General features: G+C 45.4%; 1 protein-coding gene and 1 long non-coding RNA gene across 2 annotated transcripts; one reads left to right on the forward strand and one right to left on the reverse strand.

Moving 5' to 3' along the window:
* Positions 1 to 13: 13 nt before the first annotated feature.
* On the reverse strand, positions 14 to 10,998 carry LOC147110746 (uncharacterized). The gene is made up of 2 exons (XM_086001024.1): positions 10,723 to 10,998; positions 14 to 1,928 (listed from the first exon to the last, which is right to left on the reverse strand). The coding sequence occupies exon 2, from the start codon at positions 1,891 to 1,893 to the stop codon at positions 1,096 to 1,098; it is 798 nt and encodes a 265-aa protein (XP_085857150.1). The 5' UTR covers positions 1,894 to 1,928; positions 10,723 to 10,998; the 3' UTR covers positions 14 to 1,095.
* On the forward strand, positions 10,865 to 16,536 carry LOC147110747 (uncharacterized). Its single transcript, XR_015079979.1, has 2 exons — positions 10,865 to 11,520; positions 16,104 to 16,536. It is a non-coding gene; the product is annotated as an uncharacterized LOC147110747 (long non-coding RNA).
* Positions 16,537 to 16,795: the final 259 nt, after the last annotated feature.

The raw sequence follows: 16,795 nt of genomic DNA on the forward strand, positions 1-16,795 counted from the left end.
GGTCTGTATGAAAAACAAAAAAAGACAAAAAACATTTTTTTTGGCTGGAAATCACAGCAGGTCCGGCCGCATCTGTGTAGAGAGAACAAGCCAATGCCGACTCGAGTCTGGATGACCCTGCGTCAGGTGGGGTTACATGTAGCGTGACATGAACCCAAGATCTCGGTTGAGGCCGTCCTCATGGGTGCGGAACTTGGCTATCAGTTTCTGCTCGACGATTTTGCGTTGTCGTGTGTCTCGAAGGCCACCTTGGAGAATGCTTACCCGAAGATCGGAGGCTCAATGTCCTTGACTGCTGAAGTGTTCCCCGACTGGGAGGGAACACTCCTGCCCGGTGATTGTTGCGCGGTGTCCGTTCATCCGTTGTCGCAGTGTCTGCATGGTCTCGCCGATGTACCATGCTCCGGGGCATCCTTTCCTGCAACGTATGAGGTAGACAACGTTGGCCGAGTCACATGAGTATGTACCATGTACCTGGTGGGTGGTGTCCTCACGTGTGATGATGGTATCTGTGTTGATGATCTGGCATGTCTTGCAGAGGTTGCTGTGGCAGGGTTGTGTGGTGTCGTGGTCGCTGTTCTCCTGAAAGCTGGGTAATTTGCTGCGAACGATGATCTGTTTGAGGTTAGGCGGCTGTTTGAAAGCGAGTAGTGGAGGCGTGGGGATGGCCTTAGCGAGGTGTTAGTCGTCATCGATGACATGTTGAAGGCTGCGAAGAACATGGCGTAGTTTCTCCGCTCCGGGGAAGTACTGGACGACGAAGGGTACTCTGTTGGTTGTGTCCCGTGTTTGTCTTCTGAGGAGGTCTATGCGATTTTTCGCTGTGGCCCGTCGGAACTGTCGATCGACGAGTCGAGCGTCATATCCCGTTCTTACAAGGGCGTCTTTCAGTGTCTGTAGGTGTCCATCGTGTTCCTCCTCGTCTGAGCAGATCCTGTGTATTCGCAGGGCTTGTCCATAGGGGATGGCTTCTTTAACGTGGTTAGGGTGGAAGCTGGAGAAGTGAAGCATCGTGAGGTTGTCCGTGGGCTTGCGGTAGAGTGAAGTGCTGAGGTGTCCGTCTTTGATGGAGATTCGTGTGTCCAGGAATGAGACTTATTCTGAGGAGTAGTCCATGGTGAGTTTGATGGTGGGATGGAACTTGTTGATGTTATCGTGTAGTCTTTTCAGTGATTCTTCGCCGTGGGTCCATAGGAAGAAAATGTCGTCGATGTATCTGGTGTATAGCGTTGGTTGGAGATCCTGTGCAGCGAAGTAGTCTTGCTCGAACTTGTGCATGAAGATGTTTGCGTATTGGGGTGCGAATTTGGTCCCCATGGCTGTTCCGTGTGTTTGGGTAAAGAACTGGTTGTCGAAGGTGAAGACATTGTGGTCAAGGATGAAGCGGATGAGTTGTAGGATGGCCTCTGGAGATTGGCTGTTGTTGGTGTTGAGTACTGAGGCTGTCGCAGCGATGCCGTCATCGTGGGGGATACTGGTGTAGAGTGCCGAGACGTCCATCGTGGCGAGGAGTGTTCCTGGTTCAACTGGTCCGTGGGTGCTGAGCTTCTGTAAGAAGTCTGTAGTGTCACGACAGAAGCTGGGGGTTCCCTGTACGATGGGTTTCAGGATGCCCTCGACATATCCAGAGAGGTTCTCACACAGGGTTCCGTTGCCTGATGCGATAGGACGTCCAGGTGTGTTGGCTTTGTGTATCTTTGGGAGGCAGTAGAAGTCTCCCACGCGGGGAGTACGTGGGATGAGAGCATGTAGGATGCTTTGAAGGTCTGGATCGAAGGTTTTGATCAGTCTGTTGAGTTGGCGGGTGTGTTCTTTGGTCGGATCTGCGGGTAACTGTCTGTAGTGTTCCTGGTTCCTGGTTACTAACAATAACCAGCCCCAGGACAGTGACATCGTAGCACAGAGAATTCGACCCAACACAATTGTCACTAAGCAAAAGGAAAAATACCTGTCATATTGGGCAGAAACAACAAAAACCCAAAACAAACTCAATTGCTACTTGGCCCTAAACAGACAATACAACATGGCTGAATACCTGACCATGGTAAAGGATAGCAAACTGAGAAAAACCTTGACAAGGTACAGACTTAGTGAACATAGCCTGGCCATCGAAAAAGGCAGACACAGACAGACCCGGCTGCCAAGAGAGGACAGGATATGCTTTCACTGCAGTCAGGGAGTGGTGGAGACAGAGGTGCACTTCCTCACAGCTTGTGGAAAATATCAGGGCATAAGGGAGAATTTCTACCAAAAATTCACACAAATATGCCCTGAATTCAGAAATTTGAATGACGACCAAAAACTCCCATACCTACTAGGGGAACAGAGAAACTGTGTAACCTTAGCGGCACACTATGTTACAGCTTGCCATAAACAGAGGGACAACCAGTAAACCTAAGAAAAGAGTATATACAAATTATACGAATGTATATTTATACACTCAGGGATATATCTGTTTATACACTGTATGAATAGATCTGCGTTTATGTGTTCAACCATAAATGTTTTTCGATGCTTTGGCAACATAAGATGTACCTTATCATGCCAGTAAAGCGATTTGAATTGAATTGAGTGGGGGGGGGAGAGAGAGAGTGGGGGGGAAAGAGAGAGAGTGGGAGGGGGAGAGAGTTTCTGGATCTAGACAATTGAAGCCGATTTACAATTAGGATTATTTGAAGAAACCATTATAGAGTTAAAAGCAAGTGAGAGGAATTTCAGGTGCAAAGCTGCAGGAAAAAACTCAACTATTTCAACATATTTAAACACAAATGCTATTGTTTAAACTGTGCCAACTCATTACTTGGGACATTCAGATAGATTTTAGCAATTTTGTTATGGTCGGACTCTGGTTTGAATGTGTGGTCAGCATCTGGCACAATAATAGGTCAGCTTTCTCATTACATGTTTCTTTCCTAGCCGACATGTTTGCTGGCTGTCCAGCTAATAAAAGATTTTTAAAAATACATTGTTGTGTTTGTTTAGTTACTGCAACAATGCACCCAGTCTTCTGCTGAAGAGGAGCCAAGTGCCCACGTCAAGAGTTCGCGAAAGGCGGGGCACCCCACTCACAATGGCTGCCCACGTCAAGAGTTCGCGAAAGGCAGGGCGAGGCACCCCACTCACAATGGCTGGATCCACGTCAAGAGTTCGCGAAAGGCGGGGCGAGGCACCCCACTCACAATGGCTGCCCACGTCAAGAGTTCGCGAAAGGCGGGGCGAGGCACCCCACTCACAATGGCTGGATCCACGTCAAGAGTTCGCGAAAGGCGGGGCGAGGCACCCCACTCACAATGGCTGCCCACGTCAAGAGTTCGCGAAAGGCGGGGCGAGGCACCCCACTCACAATGGCTGGATCCATGTCAAGAGTTCGCGAAAGGCGGGGCGAGGCACCCCACTCACAATGGCTGGATCCATGTCAAGAGTTCGCAAAAGGCGGGGCGAGGCACCCCACTCACAATGGCTGGATCCACGTCAAGCATATCAATTTAAAAAAAACATTAATGTTGTACATGAATGGCAAATTAAGCGAAGCACCAATGCACAGAACCACAAAGTGGTTGGATGTGGGTTTGAGCGACCAATGTCCTAATCGGAGCAGTAGCCACGGTGGGATAGGCACTGAGACTGGACCTAAGCACAAGTGCAGGCAGGGTCATCCTGGATCCCTCTCAGACTCCCAATTGCTGGTGGAGATCTGGGAATAATTCACTCTGCCAATGGTGCCCACTCTTTCAATTGCGACTGACAGAACGCAAGAAAATAAGAATTAGAAGCAGGAGTAGGCCATACGGTCCTTCGAGCCTGCTCCGCCATTCAATAAGACCCTGGCTGATCATCGACCTCAACTCCACTTTCCCGCTCGGTCCCCATATCCCTCAATTCCCCTGAAGTCCAAAAATCTATCGATCTCAGCCTTGAATATACTCAAAGACTCAGCATTCACAGCCCTCTGGGGTAGAGAATTCCAAAGATTCACAACCCTCTGAGTGAAGAAATTCCTCATCTCAGCCTTAAATGGCCAATCCCTTATCCTGAGACTATGCCCCCTAGTTCTAGACTCTCCAGCCAGGGGAAACGATCTCTCAGCATCTACCCTGTCAATCCCCTTCAGAATCTTGTATGTTTCACTGAGATCACCTCTCATTCTTCTAAACTCCAGAGAGTGTAGGGCCCAATCTACTCAATCTCTCTTCATAGGACAACCCTCTCATCCCAGGAATCAATCTGGTGAACCTCGTTGCACCACCTCTAAGGCAAGTATATCTTTCCTTAGATAAGGAGACTAAAACTGTGCACAGTACTCCAGGTGTGGTCTCACCAAAGCCCTGTGTAATTGTAGCAAGACTTTCTTACTCTTGTACTCCAGCCCCCTTGCAATAAAGACCAACATGCCATTTGCCTTCCTAATTGCTTGCTGTACCTACATGCTAACTTTCTGTATTTCCTGTACGAGGACACCCAAGGGAAAAGATAGCTATAGATGTAACGGTAAATCTTTATAAAACTTAGTAAGACCACTGTTGTAGTACTGTGTGCAATTTCAGGCTTCACACTAAAGAGGGTACAGCACAGATTAACAGGATGTTGCCTGGTATGAGGATCTACAAAAATAATTGAAAAATTGGACCAGAGAAGGTTACATGGTGATTTGATAGGTGTTCAAAATTATGAAGGGATGGGACAGACTGCTTCCAGTGATGGAGGGGTCTAGAACAAGGGACATATAGATACAAGAATAAATGTAAGAGATTTAGCACAGATAGCAGAAGAAACCTCTTTACACAAAGGGTTGTGGGGCTGTGGAGTGCACTATTGGAGTAAGTGATTGAAGCAGAGACCAAATCAATATTTAAGTTAGATAGGTGTTTGAAGGAACGGGAGATAAAGGAAAGGTCACATGGGATTAGGATACTGCTCGTATAAAGGATAACACCAACATGGACTGGTTGGGCTGAGCGGCCTGTTTCCATGTTGTAATTTCTATGTAAATTGCATCTTCCATCTAACTATGCTTTCCACTAACCCATCTGTGTCTTCTGAAGCCTTTTACAGTTCTCCTCACTGTTTGCCATACCGCCTACCTTTGTGTTGTCAGCAAATTTCAAGATTCCAAAGCAACTGTCAAGAACAAAAGTGGAGCCAGCACTGGCCCCGGGGGAACATCACTTCCAATCCGTCCGAACTATACCAACTTTCTGTCAATCAGCTCCTGATCCATACTGCTACATTTTCTCTTACACTGTGCATCTGAATTTTTCTAACAAGCCTCTTGAGACACCTTATCGAACATTTTCTGAAAATTTATGTACACTACATCCCCTTTAACTATACAACAATAGGCCGCATTGTGTTCTCCTGGTGCACAGCCCATTACCAGGAGACCTGCCTCAACAATGGGTCAATTGATTTAGCCCAACTGTTTTAGTGATTAAAGATATACTGACCCAACTCAGACCCCTCTTTCCTCTCGTGTACATCTCATCACTTTACAATATCTACCTTCACCCTATAATGCTGTTATGCGTTCCATGTCTTCTATCACATTCCTAAGCATGGTTATGGAACACCAGCTCACCTAGTGTTTATTTTCATGTAAATTATACCCAAGTGGGACAAGAGGAGGTTCTGAGCATTAATATTTCATCTTTAGTAAATATTTATGTAACAAAATGAATCTTGCTCCCTCTTCAGGACTTGCCCTAATGACACACAACATCACATCAACCCACGTCTGAGGGGCGAGCCAACAACCTACTCAGAGGCTTCTGCTAAGCAGGGTGAAGGGCTGCCCAAAGTGACCTGCCTTTTTAATTTTTCCACCTCCTCTATGGGAAGGCACCTATATATCATTCAGCACCTCATCCAGCTGGCAGGAGACACACGACCAAGAGCATAAATAGAAAAATCACAACACAGCCCACGTGTAGCATCAACAGGATAATGCAATATTCTTGTGTTCATGAGACAGCTTAAATAATATTACGTTGGGGCCAAGCAGCGTAACACAATCAAGGAGCTTAGACAACATCCCAGGATCCGCTCGAGCTTAGCTCTAACCTTCAGTGGTGCAAGATAATATCTGAACTTTAAGTACAAGTACCATCAACTCTTGCAACACACTTGCTGTTCACTGCTCCTCAAGCCAGCTGTCCCGTGTCGCTTCCACAGCTACTGGAGCAGCTTCTCCACTCTCCCACAAACTAAAAGTTCTATCCCCGCCACCGAGCTTTCTTCTTCTGAACAGACAGCTCCTTCCAGGTTTTCCTCCTTTAAAAAAAAAAATCTATTCCTTCATTTAAGGCATCTTTGTTTGAACCTATTTACGTTTCTGAAACTATCAATCAGAAATATTTCATAGCTTCCAGCTTCAAACCATTTTGTCAGCAGCAAAGCCACTTTCAATAAAACGGTCTACAACAGGAGCCCTGCTTTTATACACTTATAGTAGGTAAATGCACCAGGGGCCGTCGCCACTTTAAAATAGTGCTCTGGGACTACAGTTTCTCAGTGTAAAAATAAAATTTCAAAATGTTGAGTGTGGAACGGGGCCAACCAAGCCACGAAGGTCCTAGGTTTAAGCCCTGGTCGGTGGTGAATCAAGCGATCTCATTTGGGATGGTAGTAGAGACAGATAGAAAAAGAAACAGGGTTCATGATGGTCCGAATGTCCTCCTTCTATGCTTTAAATTCTATCATTTCTACTCCTAATCACTACGCAGACTCCTGTTGGAAAGTGTGTGTATGCACATGTAGCAAGAACAGGATCAGATTCAATTGTGAAGACCCCCATGGGCAAATATCCCAGGTCTCAATATCTAAGCCTACACCTGAAGAAGGCCATGTGTGTGTGGTATCAAAAGGATACTGTGGACTCCTACCTCAGCATGGGTCTGCACCTTCAGGAGGGGGAGAGAGAATGAGGAGGGGAAACAATCAATTTAAATAAAACTTCTGTATTTATGTGGCGCAGGTACACTCAGAATTAGCGCAGCTTTTTAAAAAAAACTACTCCAGGGAGAGACTGATATTTCAGTTCACATTAAATGTACACATGGTTGAGAAGGGCTTAATCAACAGCAGCCACAAAGAACAATACTGCTCCCTCTCTACTCCAGTGCATGCAGCAGTCATCATAAATAATTTAACTGTTTACTCCAGCCCCAATCACAACAGCTCACTTCAAACTGCAAGTAACCACTAGCTGCTACAGGGTATTAAAACCACAGTGCCATTTAAAACTTGGATTAAACAGCACTGCTTGGCTGCTAACATAAATATATCCTCCCACGTTAGTCTTCACATCAGTATGTTATACTTGAGCTTTGGCATCAGAATAGTTTAGGATCAAGATAAACCATAATGAAAATCACATGAGAAATCTCAATGCCCCCTTCCCCCGGGGTGGTTCTAATTACAGTGAAACCTCAGAATGGGCAGACGGGGACCGCAAGAGTCAGCTCCAGTACTGTAATGAACTAAGTCCCACAAATATCAAATTATTCTTAAACTCCACAGTTCTGTATTGTATAACACTTTCATTCTAGTCACTCCCATTAAGATGCATTATATTATACCAACTTTCTCTCATTCATTGAAGCCTGCCCTCTCTGGTGTTGTGGGCAGTTTGGAAGTTACTCAGCATTTCCTCCCCTTTCCTTCTGCCATTCCTGGAGGCTAGGTGCTGGGTAAGAAGCCGGCTCTGTTAAGGGTGCATGCTAATCAGCAGTCAGGATTCATTTGCAAGGACAGTGGATTTCCCTTCGATCTGTTTCTCCCCTTCGCCCATTGAGGATACCCTTGATAGAGCAACTGAGGATTGAGAGCTCATCATGTGGTGAATGGCAGGTGGAATCACACCTTTACGGCCTTCATCCTCGATAGCTCCACCCTTCGTTCTACATCTAGCGATATTCTTGGCCTTGGTGTCTCTGATCTCAAATGGAACTCCCACATCGCCTCCACTGCTGAAGCTACCCTAGGAAGCTTGCTTTCCTCTTTCATGTTGAACCCTTATTTCTCTTCAGTTACTCTTTATAAAGCCAAGAATTGAATCTGCTCCAATATCTGGGACACTCTTCCAGGTGGAGAGACTGGAGAAGCTGGGGTTGTTCTCCTTAGAGCAGAGAAAGCTAAGAGGAGATTTGATGGCGGTGTTCAAAATCATGAATGGTTTTGATAAGAGTAAATAAGGGGAAACTGTTTCCAGTGGCAGAAGGGTCAGTAACCAGAGGACACAGATTTAAGGCGATTGGCAAAAGAACCAGAGGCAACATGAGAAAACTTTTTTTTTTTTTTTTTTTATAAACACACAGAGTTGTTGTGATCTGGAATGCGCTGCCTGAAAGGGCGGTGGAAGCAGATTCTGTAGTAACTTTCAAAAGAGAATTGGATATATACTTGAAGGGAAAAACATTGTAGGGCTATGGGGAAAGAACAGGGGAGTGGGACTAGTTGGATAGCTCTTTCAAAGAGCCGTCACACTCGATGGGCAAAATGGGCCCCTTCTGTGCTGTATGATTCTATGATTCGAACATCTCCCTCACACTCCTGGACAGAATACAGGAAGAGGCTCAAATGAAATCCCCCTCTAACCTTTCACTGTAGGTATCCTTCTCCCCTGGTTTAAAAGGTCCAGTAAACAAATGTAGCACCCAAACTTGGGATCAGTTAACTTGGGATTGATCACTAATTGAACATGGGATCTTCCTCGTCAGTAATGATGGGCACAGCACTAACTTTATAAATTAACACATCATCGTATACTGCAACACAAAATGTTCATGTATCCTATCTGAACACAGTACACGTAGACACTAGAGTTACTGGCAGGTGGAACAGTGCAGTTTTAGGTACCCACCCAATGGTCATTAGTCACCTTTTTAATAGTTGCAGCACAATAAACCCCTAAAATTAGGGCAGTGATAATTGAAAGAGATTAATGAAAATTTGGAAGGATCAGCAGAAGCGGGTTAGCATGTCAGTAATCGTATTAGACTTAATAACACTTTCCCGATGACTCAGGAAGTTTATCCAGTGGGTGGCCGAGGCAATCAGACCAGCAAGGTCCCCTCTGTCCAGGGTTAGATACTTTGACCTGTGTCAGCATATGAGGCAGTGCTATTGACCTCAGTGCCCCAGGTTATGGAGATGGGGGGAGGTGGAAATCAGTCAGGGGGTCCCACTCTGTCCAAAGAGCCAGCCAGCACTTACTGTCAGGGCTCACACACAATTAATGGACACCCTCATCTACTCTGTCGGGTGATCTGCATCCACGAAACAGTAAACCCAAACAGACGTCGATATCTTCAGGGGAAGGAGGGAAATAGTAAAGAAAAAAAGTTCCAGCAGTCAAGTTAATTTTAAAATATGAGGTTCAATACCACTTTAATACTGTTTCCCCTTATTTATTTTGCTTCTATAGCCATATTTCCTCTTCCAATATGCAAGACATCAATAAAGGCTACATCTTTCTTTCATCACTGTATTCTGGTCTATCAGAGAGCCAAGGATCAAGAGCTTGTGCACTAACCCCAACCCAAGGGTATGCTCATCATGGTATCTATGAGCTAAACTTACAGTTTTGCCAAAATGTGGGCAATTGTATATTCTGGGTCTCAACCGATAGCATCTGGGTTAAGTTGCCACATCAATTTCCACACAGGACCCTTGCAGTGGGCTGGTTCTGGACCTGGATTCCGAGGCAAAAGACCAATCTGTCAATTCACTACACTGCCATTCCCAATACCAAACACAATTGCTCCTCATCAAAAGAGCAATGCAAATAATGCTCTTCATTCTTTTCTTGTTAATCTACATCTCATGCCCTAATCTCTATCGATTACATGACCACCCAGAACCAACCTAGACTACTCATGTTTCCACAACCCCCAATTCTAACTAGAAACTGATCACTCTGTTTTCAAAAAATGTTCTGCCTTCTTGTCCAGCTCAGAAATCTTGGGGAAGAGGACTATAGTACCCAATAAAGGCAGTAGAGTTTGACACTTAACCAAACAATGGGATTCGAGCTCCTAGAACAGCAATATTATTTGACAAGATAGACCAACTCATGTGACAATATGCCTTCAGCCACAACAGCATTGTCTGATATGTTGCACCACTTCAAAATGGACGGGGAAATCTCCATCGCCAGGCAGACAGACCACAATACACATTCACTGCCACGTTATAAATATGATAAATAACACAATACATGTTCACATCTGAATAGGTCATCTGAATGCCCTGATTAATTACACCCTTGAAATTCAATTGGGCGATCTATTCACCTACATCCATCCCGATTGATATTCTCCTGGTTCAGTCTCCACTATCAACATATTATCAACTTCGGCGTCTGATAGTTTCTTCATTGCCTACGCCTTTGCTCTTATTGTTTTATTTCATTCCCAATAATTTCTCTATACTTAAAAAAAAAATCCAAGATAATTCTCTCCTCACTAAGCCGATCCTTTAGTGTGATTATAAGTTATGTACTAACTACATCACATCTCCAGCAACCATCCGTTATCGATCAATACACTTTTCAAGAGGCAGAGCGAAAAAGAGACAGACAGAAAGTAAAAAAGAGGAAAAGGCAGACACTCACTCAAGGAAACAGAGTGGTTGGGCGGCGCTGCCCTCCTTTGCCAGAGGCGGGCTCTAGGACCGCTCGCTGTGCTGAGCCCTCACCAGGCACTAAGCTATTATTTGATCACTGACCTGTTTAATTCTTACCCGGGGGCAAGCGAGAGTCCATCACGTGTAGGGTCTCAGTCGCCGCGGTGCTCGGGCTCAGTCGCGCCGCGCTATTGCCGCCGGTGACCGGGTTCTTTTCCCCCACTCGGATCGGGGAGTGAGGAGTGCAAGAAGCCGCTCAGGCATCGGCTGCACAGCGCCGGACTACAAATCCCAGCCTCCCCCTCGGCACCCGGAACCGTGCAACGCTACATACACGCATGCGCCAGAGCCACAGCGCCTCCGGGGAAATGTAGTTCTTGTCTTGTTGGTCCTAACAATACCGGAGCTGATAGTGTAAAAAGAGAAAAAAAAACAATAGTTACCGTGTTTTAAAGTCAGCCGTTGGAGTTTTATCCCCCGTCAGTCGGTAGAAAAAAAAAGAATTTTTTTTCAATGTAAAAAATCTGTTGTTTTCAAATTGAACGAACCGGAATCCGCCGAACGAATACGCATGCGCAGGGTCTGCTGGCGCGCTCCCAAATTGGATTCTGCAACACGATTGGACAATTCTGCTATCGTCATTGTGCGTCACTATCCAAAACACTAAACTGATTGGTTAATAGTGCCGCCGTTTGGCAGCCAAGAGAGGCGACGCCGATGCTGCCCCATCCAATTGCGTTTGAAGGCTGTTCAGCTGGAGCAATCTGATAGGTTCGGAATGAACGTCACTGAACCCCATCCAATGGGAATTGGCGATGATGTCACATGGCCCGCATCCAATTACATTTGGGATGTTGTCAATGACTCCCATCGACTGGGAATTGGGTTGATGTCAGAGAGGTCTATATATAATATTCACTTTTAATATTTAATATTAACGTTTCTCTCTCTGCAGGTACTGTCCCCCTCTCCTTCAAATCTGCCATCATCACCCCTCACAAAAAAACGCTTGACCAAAGTTTGCTTTAAGCTGCGCTACCGCGCAGAGGTCTTGAGGTCCCACGGAGCCAGTGAGCGGCCTCACAATGCAAAAAAAACGCACAGCCCATTAAAGGAACCGCACGGCCCCAAACAAATCAGGGGGAATATTGTCCTTGCCCTTTCCTTTATTAACCAAGGCATAGAATAGAAGAGCAGGGAGGTTATGCTTGAACTGTATAAAACACTAGTTAGGCCGCAGCTAGAATACTGCGTGCAGTTCTGGTCACCACATTACAGGAAAGATGTGATTACACTAGAGAGGGTAGAGAGGAGATTGACGAGGATGTTACCTGGGCTGGTGAATTTTAGCTATGAAGAAAAATTGGATAGGCTGGGGTTGTTTTCTTTGGAACAGAGGAGGCTGAGGGGAAACTTGATTGAGGTGTATAAAATTGAGGGGCTTATATAGAGTGGATAGGAAGGACCTATTTCCCTTAACAGAGCTGTCAATAACCAGGTAGAAGGATTAGAGGGGAGTTGAGGAGAAATGTTTTCACCCAGAGGGTGGTGAGGGTCTGGAACTCACTGTCTGAAAGGGTAGTAGAGGCAGAAAAGCTCATCACATTTAAAAAGTACTTGGACATGCACTTGGAGTGCTGTAACCTACAAGGCTACGGACCAAGAGCTGTAAAGTGGGATTAGGCTGGATAGTTCTTTTTCGGCCGGCACAGACACAATGGGTTGAATGGCCTCCTCCTGGGCTGTAAATTTCTGTGATTCTATGGCCCCTCTGTCCTTGCAAACAAACGCCCGTGTACAACCTCCCTTTCCTCTCCAATGTCCTTGAACATGTTGTCGCCTTCCAAATCCGTTCCCATCTTTCCCGGAACTTCATGTTTGAATCCTTCCAATCAGCCACAGTACCAAAACGGCTCTTATCAAGATCACAAATGGAATTCATTGTGATAAAGGTAAACTATCCCTCCTCGTCCTTCTCAACCTGTCTGCAGCCTTTGACACGGATGACCACACCATCCTCCTCCAACACCTCTCCACCGTCGTCCAGCTGGGTGGGACTGCACTCACCTAGTTCCATTCACAGAATCACAGAAACCCCACAGTGCAGATAGAGGCCATTTCGGCCCATCGAGCCTGCACCGACACATATCCCACCCGATCCCCGTAACCCCTACACCAACACATATCCCACCCCTATCCCCGTAACCCCACGTATTTAATCCCCCTAACACTAAGGGTCAATTTTATCATAGCCAATCAACCTAACCCGCACATCTTTGGACTGTGGGAGGAAACCGGAGCACCCGGAGGAAACCCACGCAAACACGGGGAGAATGTGCAAACTCCACACAGACAGTCGCCCGAGGCCGGATTCGAACCCGGGTCCCTGGCGCTGTGAGGCAACAGTGCTAACCACTATGCCACCGTGCTGCCCCATTCTTATCTATCTAATCGTAGCCAGAGAATCACCTGCAATGGCTTCTATTCTCAATCCCGCACCGTTACCTCTGGTGTCCCCCAAGGATCTATCCTTGGCCCCCTCCTATTTCTCATTTACATGTTACTCCTTGGCGACATCATCTGAAAACACAGCGTCAGTTTCCACTTGTACGCTGACGACACCCAGCTCTACCTCACCACCACTTCTCTCGACCCCTCCATGGCCTCTAAATTGTCAGACTGCTTGTCCGACATCCAGTTCTGGATGAGCTGAAATTTCCAACAATTAAATATTGGGAAGACCAAAGCCATTGTCTTCGGTCCCCACCACAAACTCCATCCCTCTTTCCAGCAACTGGCTGAGGCTGAACCAGACTGTTTGCAACCTTGGTGTCATATTTGACCCCGAAATGAGCTTCCAACCACCAATGTTCCCTTTAATTTTGTTTGGCGCCAGGGGCTGCACAAGCCATTCAAAATACCGCACATGTGTGGTTTTTGTATTGAAAAGCCAGCTGCGTGGGTTACCTGCAGCACAGCACGGCTGCGCAGCTTATAGTGAACATTGCCGACCACAAATCCGCGCCATTACTAAGACCGCCTATTTCCACCTCCGTAACATCGCCCGGCTCCACCCCTGCCTCAGCTCATCTGCTGCTGAAACCCTCATCCATGCCTTTGTTACCTCTAGACTTGACTATTCTAACACACTCCTGGCCGGCCTCCCACTTTCTACCCTCCGTAAACTTGAGGTCATCCAAAACACTGCTGCCCCTGTCCTAACCTCACTCCAAATCCCCCCTGTGCTTGCTGACCTACATTGGCTCCCGGTTAAGCAGCGCCTCGATCTTAAAATTCTCATCCTTGTTTTCAAATCTCTCCATGGCCTCCCCCTCCCTATCTCTGTAATCTCCTCCAGTACTACAACCCGCCGAGATATCTGCGCTCCTCTAATTCTGGCCTCCTGAGCATCCCCGATTTTAATCGCTCAACCGTTGGCGGCCGTGCCTTCAGCTGCCACGTGCTAAGCTCTGGAATCCCCTCCCTAAACCTCTCCACCTCTCTTTCCTCCTTTAAGATGCTCCTTAAAACCTAAATCTTTGACCAAGCTTTTGGTCACCTGTCCTAATGTCTCCCTATGTGGCTCGGTGTCAAATTTTGTTTGATAACGCTCTTGTGCAGCACCTTGGGACATTTTACTACGTTAAAGGTGCTATATAAATAAAAGTTGTTGTTGTTGGGCAAGCTTATTCTTACCATTTGGAACTTCAACTGCTTCGCCCTAAGCTCTGGAATTCCTTCCCTAAACCTCTCCAGCTCTCTTCTGCTTTAAGACGCTCCTTAAAACCTATCTCTTTGATCAAGACTTTGGTCACCTGTCCTAATGTCTCCTCCTTTGGCTCGGTGTCAGTTTTTGTCTGCTAACTTTCCTGTGAAGTGTCTTGGGACGTTTTACCTGAAACGTTAACTTTGTTTCTCTCTCCACAGATACTGCATGAACCTGCTGAATATTTCCAGCATTTTCTGTTTTTATTTCAGATTTCCAGCATCCGCAGTATTTTGCTTTTGTTTTGATCAAATCTCCCTGCGTTGTTGACCAACATTGACTTATGATGTTTGTTGCTGCATGCACCTAGTAAGAGGCTTCCTTCCACTCCAGCCAAAGGTTCTGTGTACCATGTCTGAGCTCACCCAGCGGCTCTTGCACTCTGAACAAATCTATTCTCGCTATTCTCAAAGTTAGTTTGACTTTGTTAATTTTATCTTCTGGCTTGTTCTTCCTGCATTCTGTGACCCTATCCTTGCACAGGTTGTGGCATTGCTAATTCTGTAGACTAAACACACTCGCGCCAAGTATAAACACAGCTTCCACCTGAGCGCTCCTTATTGTACAGCACTCTGAGACATCTTCTGCATGTGAGGAACACCATCTATACCATACCAGCTTGCGTATGTTGCACACTTCCTGTCCGCAACCCTTACTTCCTGTGTCATGATTTTGAGTCGTGCATTTTACGTCAGCATTGAAACTGCCAAAGTATAATCGAAAAACCCTATGTCAACCTTTCAAATCGCTCACAACATATTGTCCACTATTTTCTCTCAGTATCTGAAATTTCTAATCTTCAAAATAAACAACATTTTAAAAAAACTAAAAAAAAATACATATTTCACGATAAAATGTACCTTTGTGTCATTTAATGCCTTTTATAAAGATTTTACTTGAAAACAGCCTCTCACGGAAGCCTGGGCTTGGATTTACATCCTGCAGCCTGAGCATGTGCAATGTGCAGAATATCCCAGGATGTAGCAGGCGCACTCAGCGAGCCAAATGATTGCAAACTTCTCCCTCAGTCTCTAGCAAAATCTATTTGGTTGTTTTTCAAAATTATTTGCAGAAAAACCAGAGGACAAATTGCAAAGCCTTATTTAGGTCAAATTTAGAATGAATGTTTTTTTTATTTTTTTTTATAAATAGAGCTGCTCTGTGTGTGTTTCTGAGAAAGAGAGAAATTACAGACTGTACTGATCACCAACCTGTTGCAGCTTTTCTTGGTTCCAAACTATATTCCATATTCTATAGACTTTAGAGAGTATATTAAGCTGAAAGTCATACATAGAATTTTTTCCTTATCCTGATTTGAGTTCTTTTTAGAAAAACAAGTGTGTTGAATCTTGAAAGCAAACAAAACCTCTGAGTATCACCTATGTTTTGTTGATAATTAGAAAAATGTAAACAGTCTAGTTACTGACACAGAGACAGAAAAAGGGGGAGACAGAATTCCCCGTACTCTGTCACACACTTTACACATGGCCTTCTTTCTCCCTGTGGATGTATCTGCCCCTCTTTCTCTTCGGAGTCCTCTGACACACCCTCATTCTTTCAGATGAAGTAGTGTACACATTATTAAATGTACATGTTTTTGGAGGTGGGTAATTCCTCCCTCCCAGAAAATAAATTTCATGCACAATGTACAGTGTACCATCTAAAAATTCCATTGCACCACTGGACACAAATATTCTATTTACTTTCTCCTCAGCAGAAGTACAAAAAGTACATCTGCAGAGCAGCCTGTCTGCTCTGCCCATGCAGTAAGTACTTTTCTCTTTAATCCATCATGGATGACACCACCCAAGAAAGTGGGAATATCCCCCCTGCTCCAAGATCCCACAGTAGCTCCCCAGCAACTATTGCCAGGAGACGGGGCAAGAGAAAGTTCGCACCTACCACCAGCTCCAGGATCTCGGTGAAGGGAAACCAACAACAAGATCTCAAAAAAGCCATTTGGAATCAGAGCATCATCCTTTACCAATCAGAAGAGTCAACCGTGTTCTCAGGGAGACACTGTAAAGAAGTTAAATGTTGTGCAGAATCATTCTTTGTACACAGTGATCTCCCACAATGTTAGAGTGCGAACAATTGGCACAAGCATTTCTGTTTGTGAGGGAGTTTGTTGATTAAAATTCTAAATTTGAGAGTTCTGACAAATCACTTTTTGAAGTCAGCATTATATTGTAGATCAGTAAAAATGTTAATGCAATCACTCCATCTTAAATCATTGCCAACCTTTATTCACCTCACAGTGTGCCACGAATCTCCATGGCTACCAGTAAGCTACCATACACAATGTGCACATCCACATTGAGGCATACGAGTAACCCAGGCAACAGCAGTACCAAAGCTGGACTCACAAGTAGAATTTAAAGAGATAGGCACCATGTGAATAAAATAACT

The sequence above is a fragment of the Somniosus microcephalus genome, chromosome 11, assembly GCF_052327205.1.
Source record: "Somniosus microcephalus isolate GS21.2 chromosome 11, FLI_Smic_1.0, whole genome shotgun sequence".
Taxonomy (NCBI): Eukaryota; Metazoa; Chordata; class Chondrichthyes; order Squaliformes; family Somniosidae; genus Somniosus; species Somniosus microcephalus.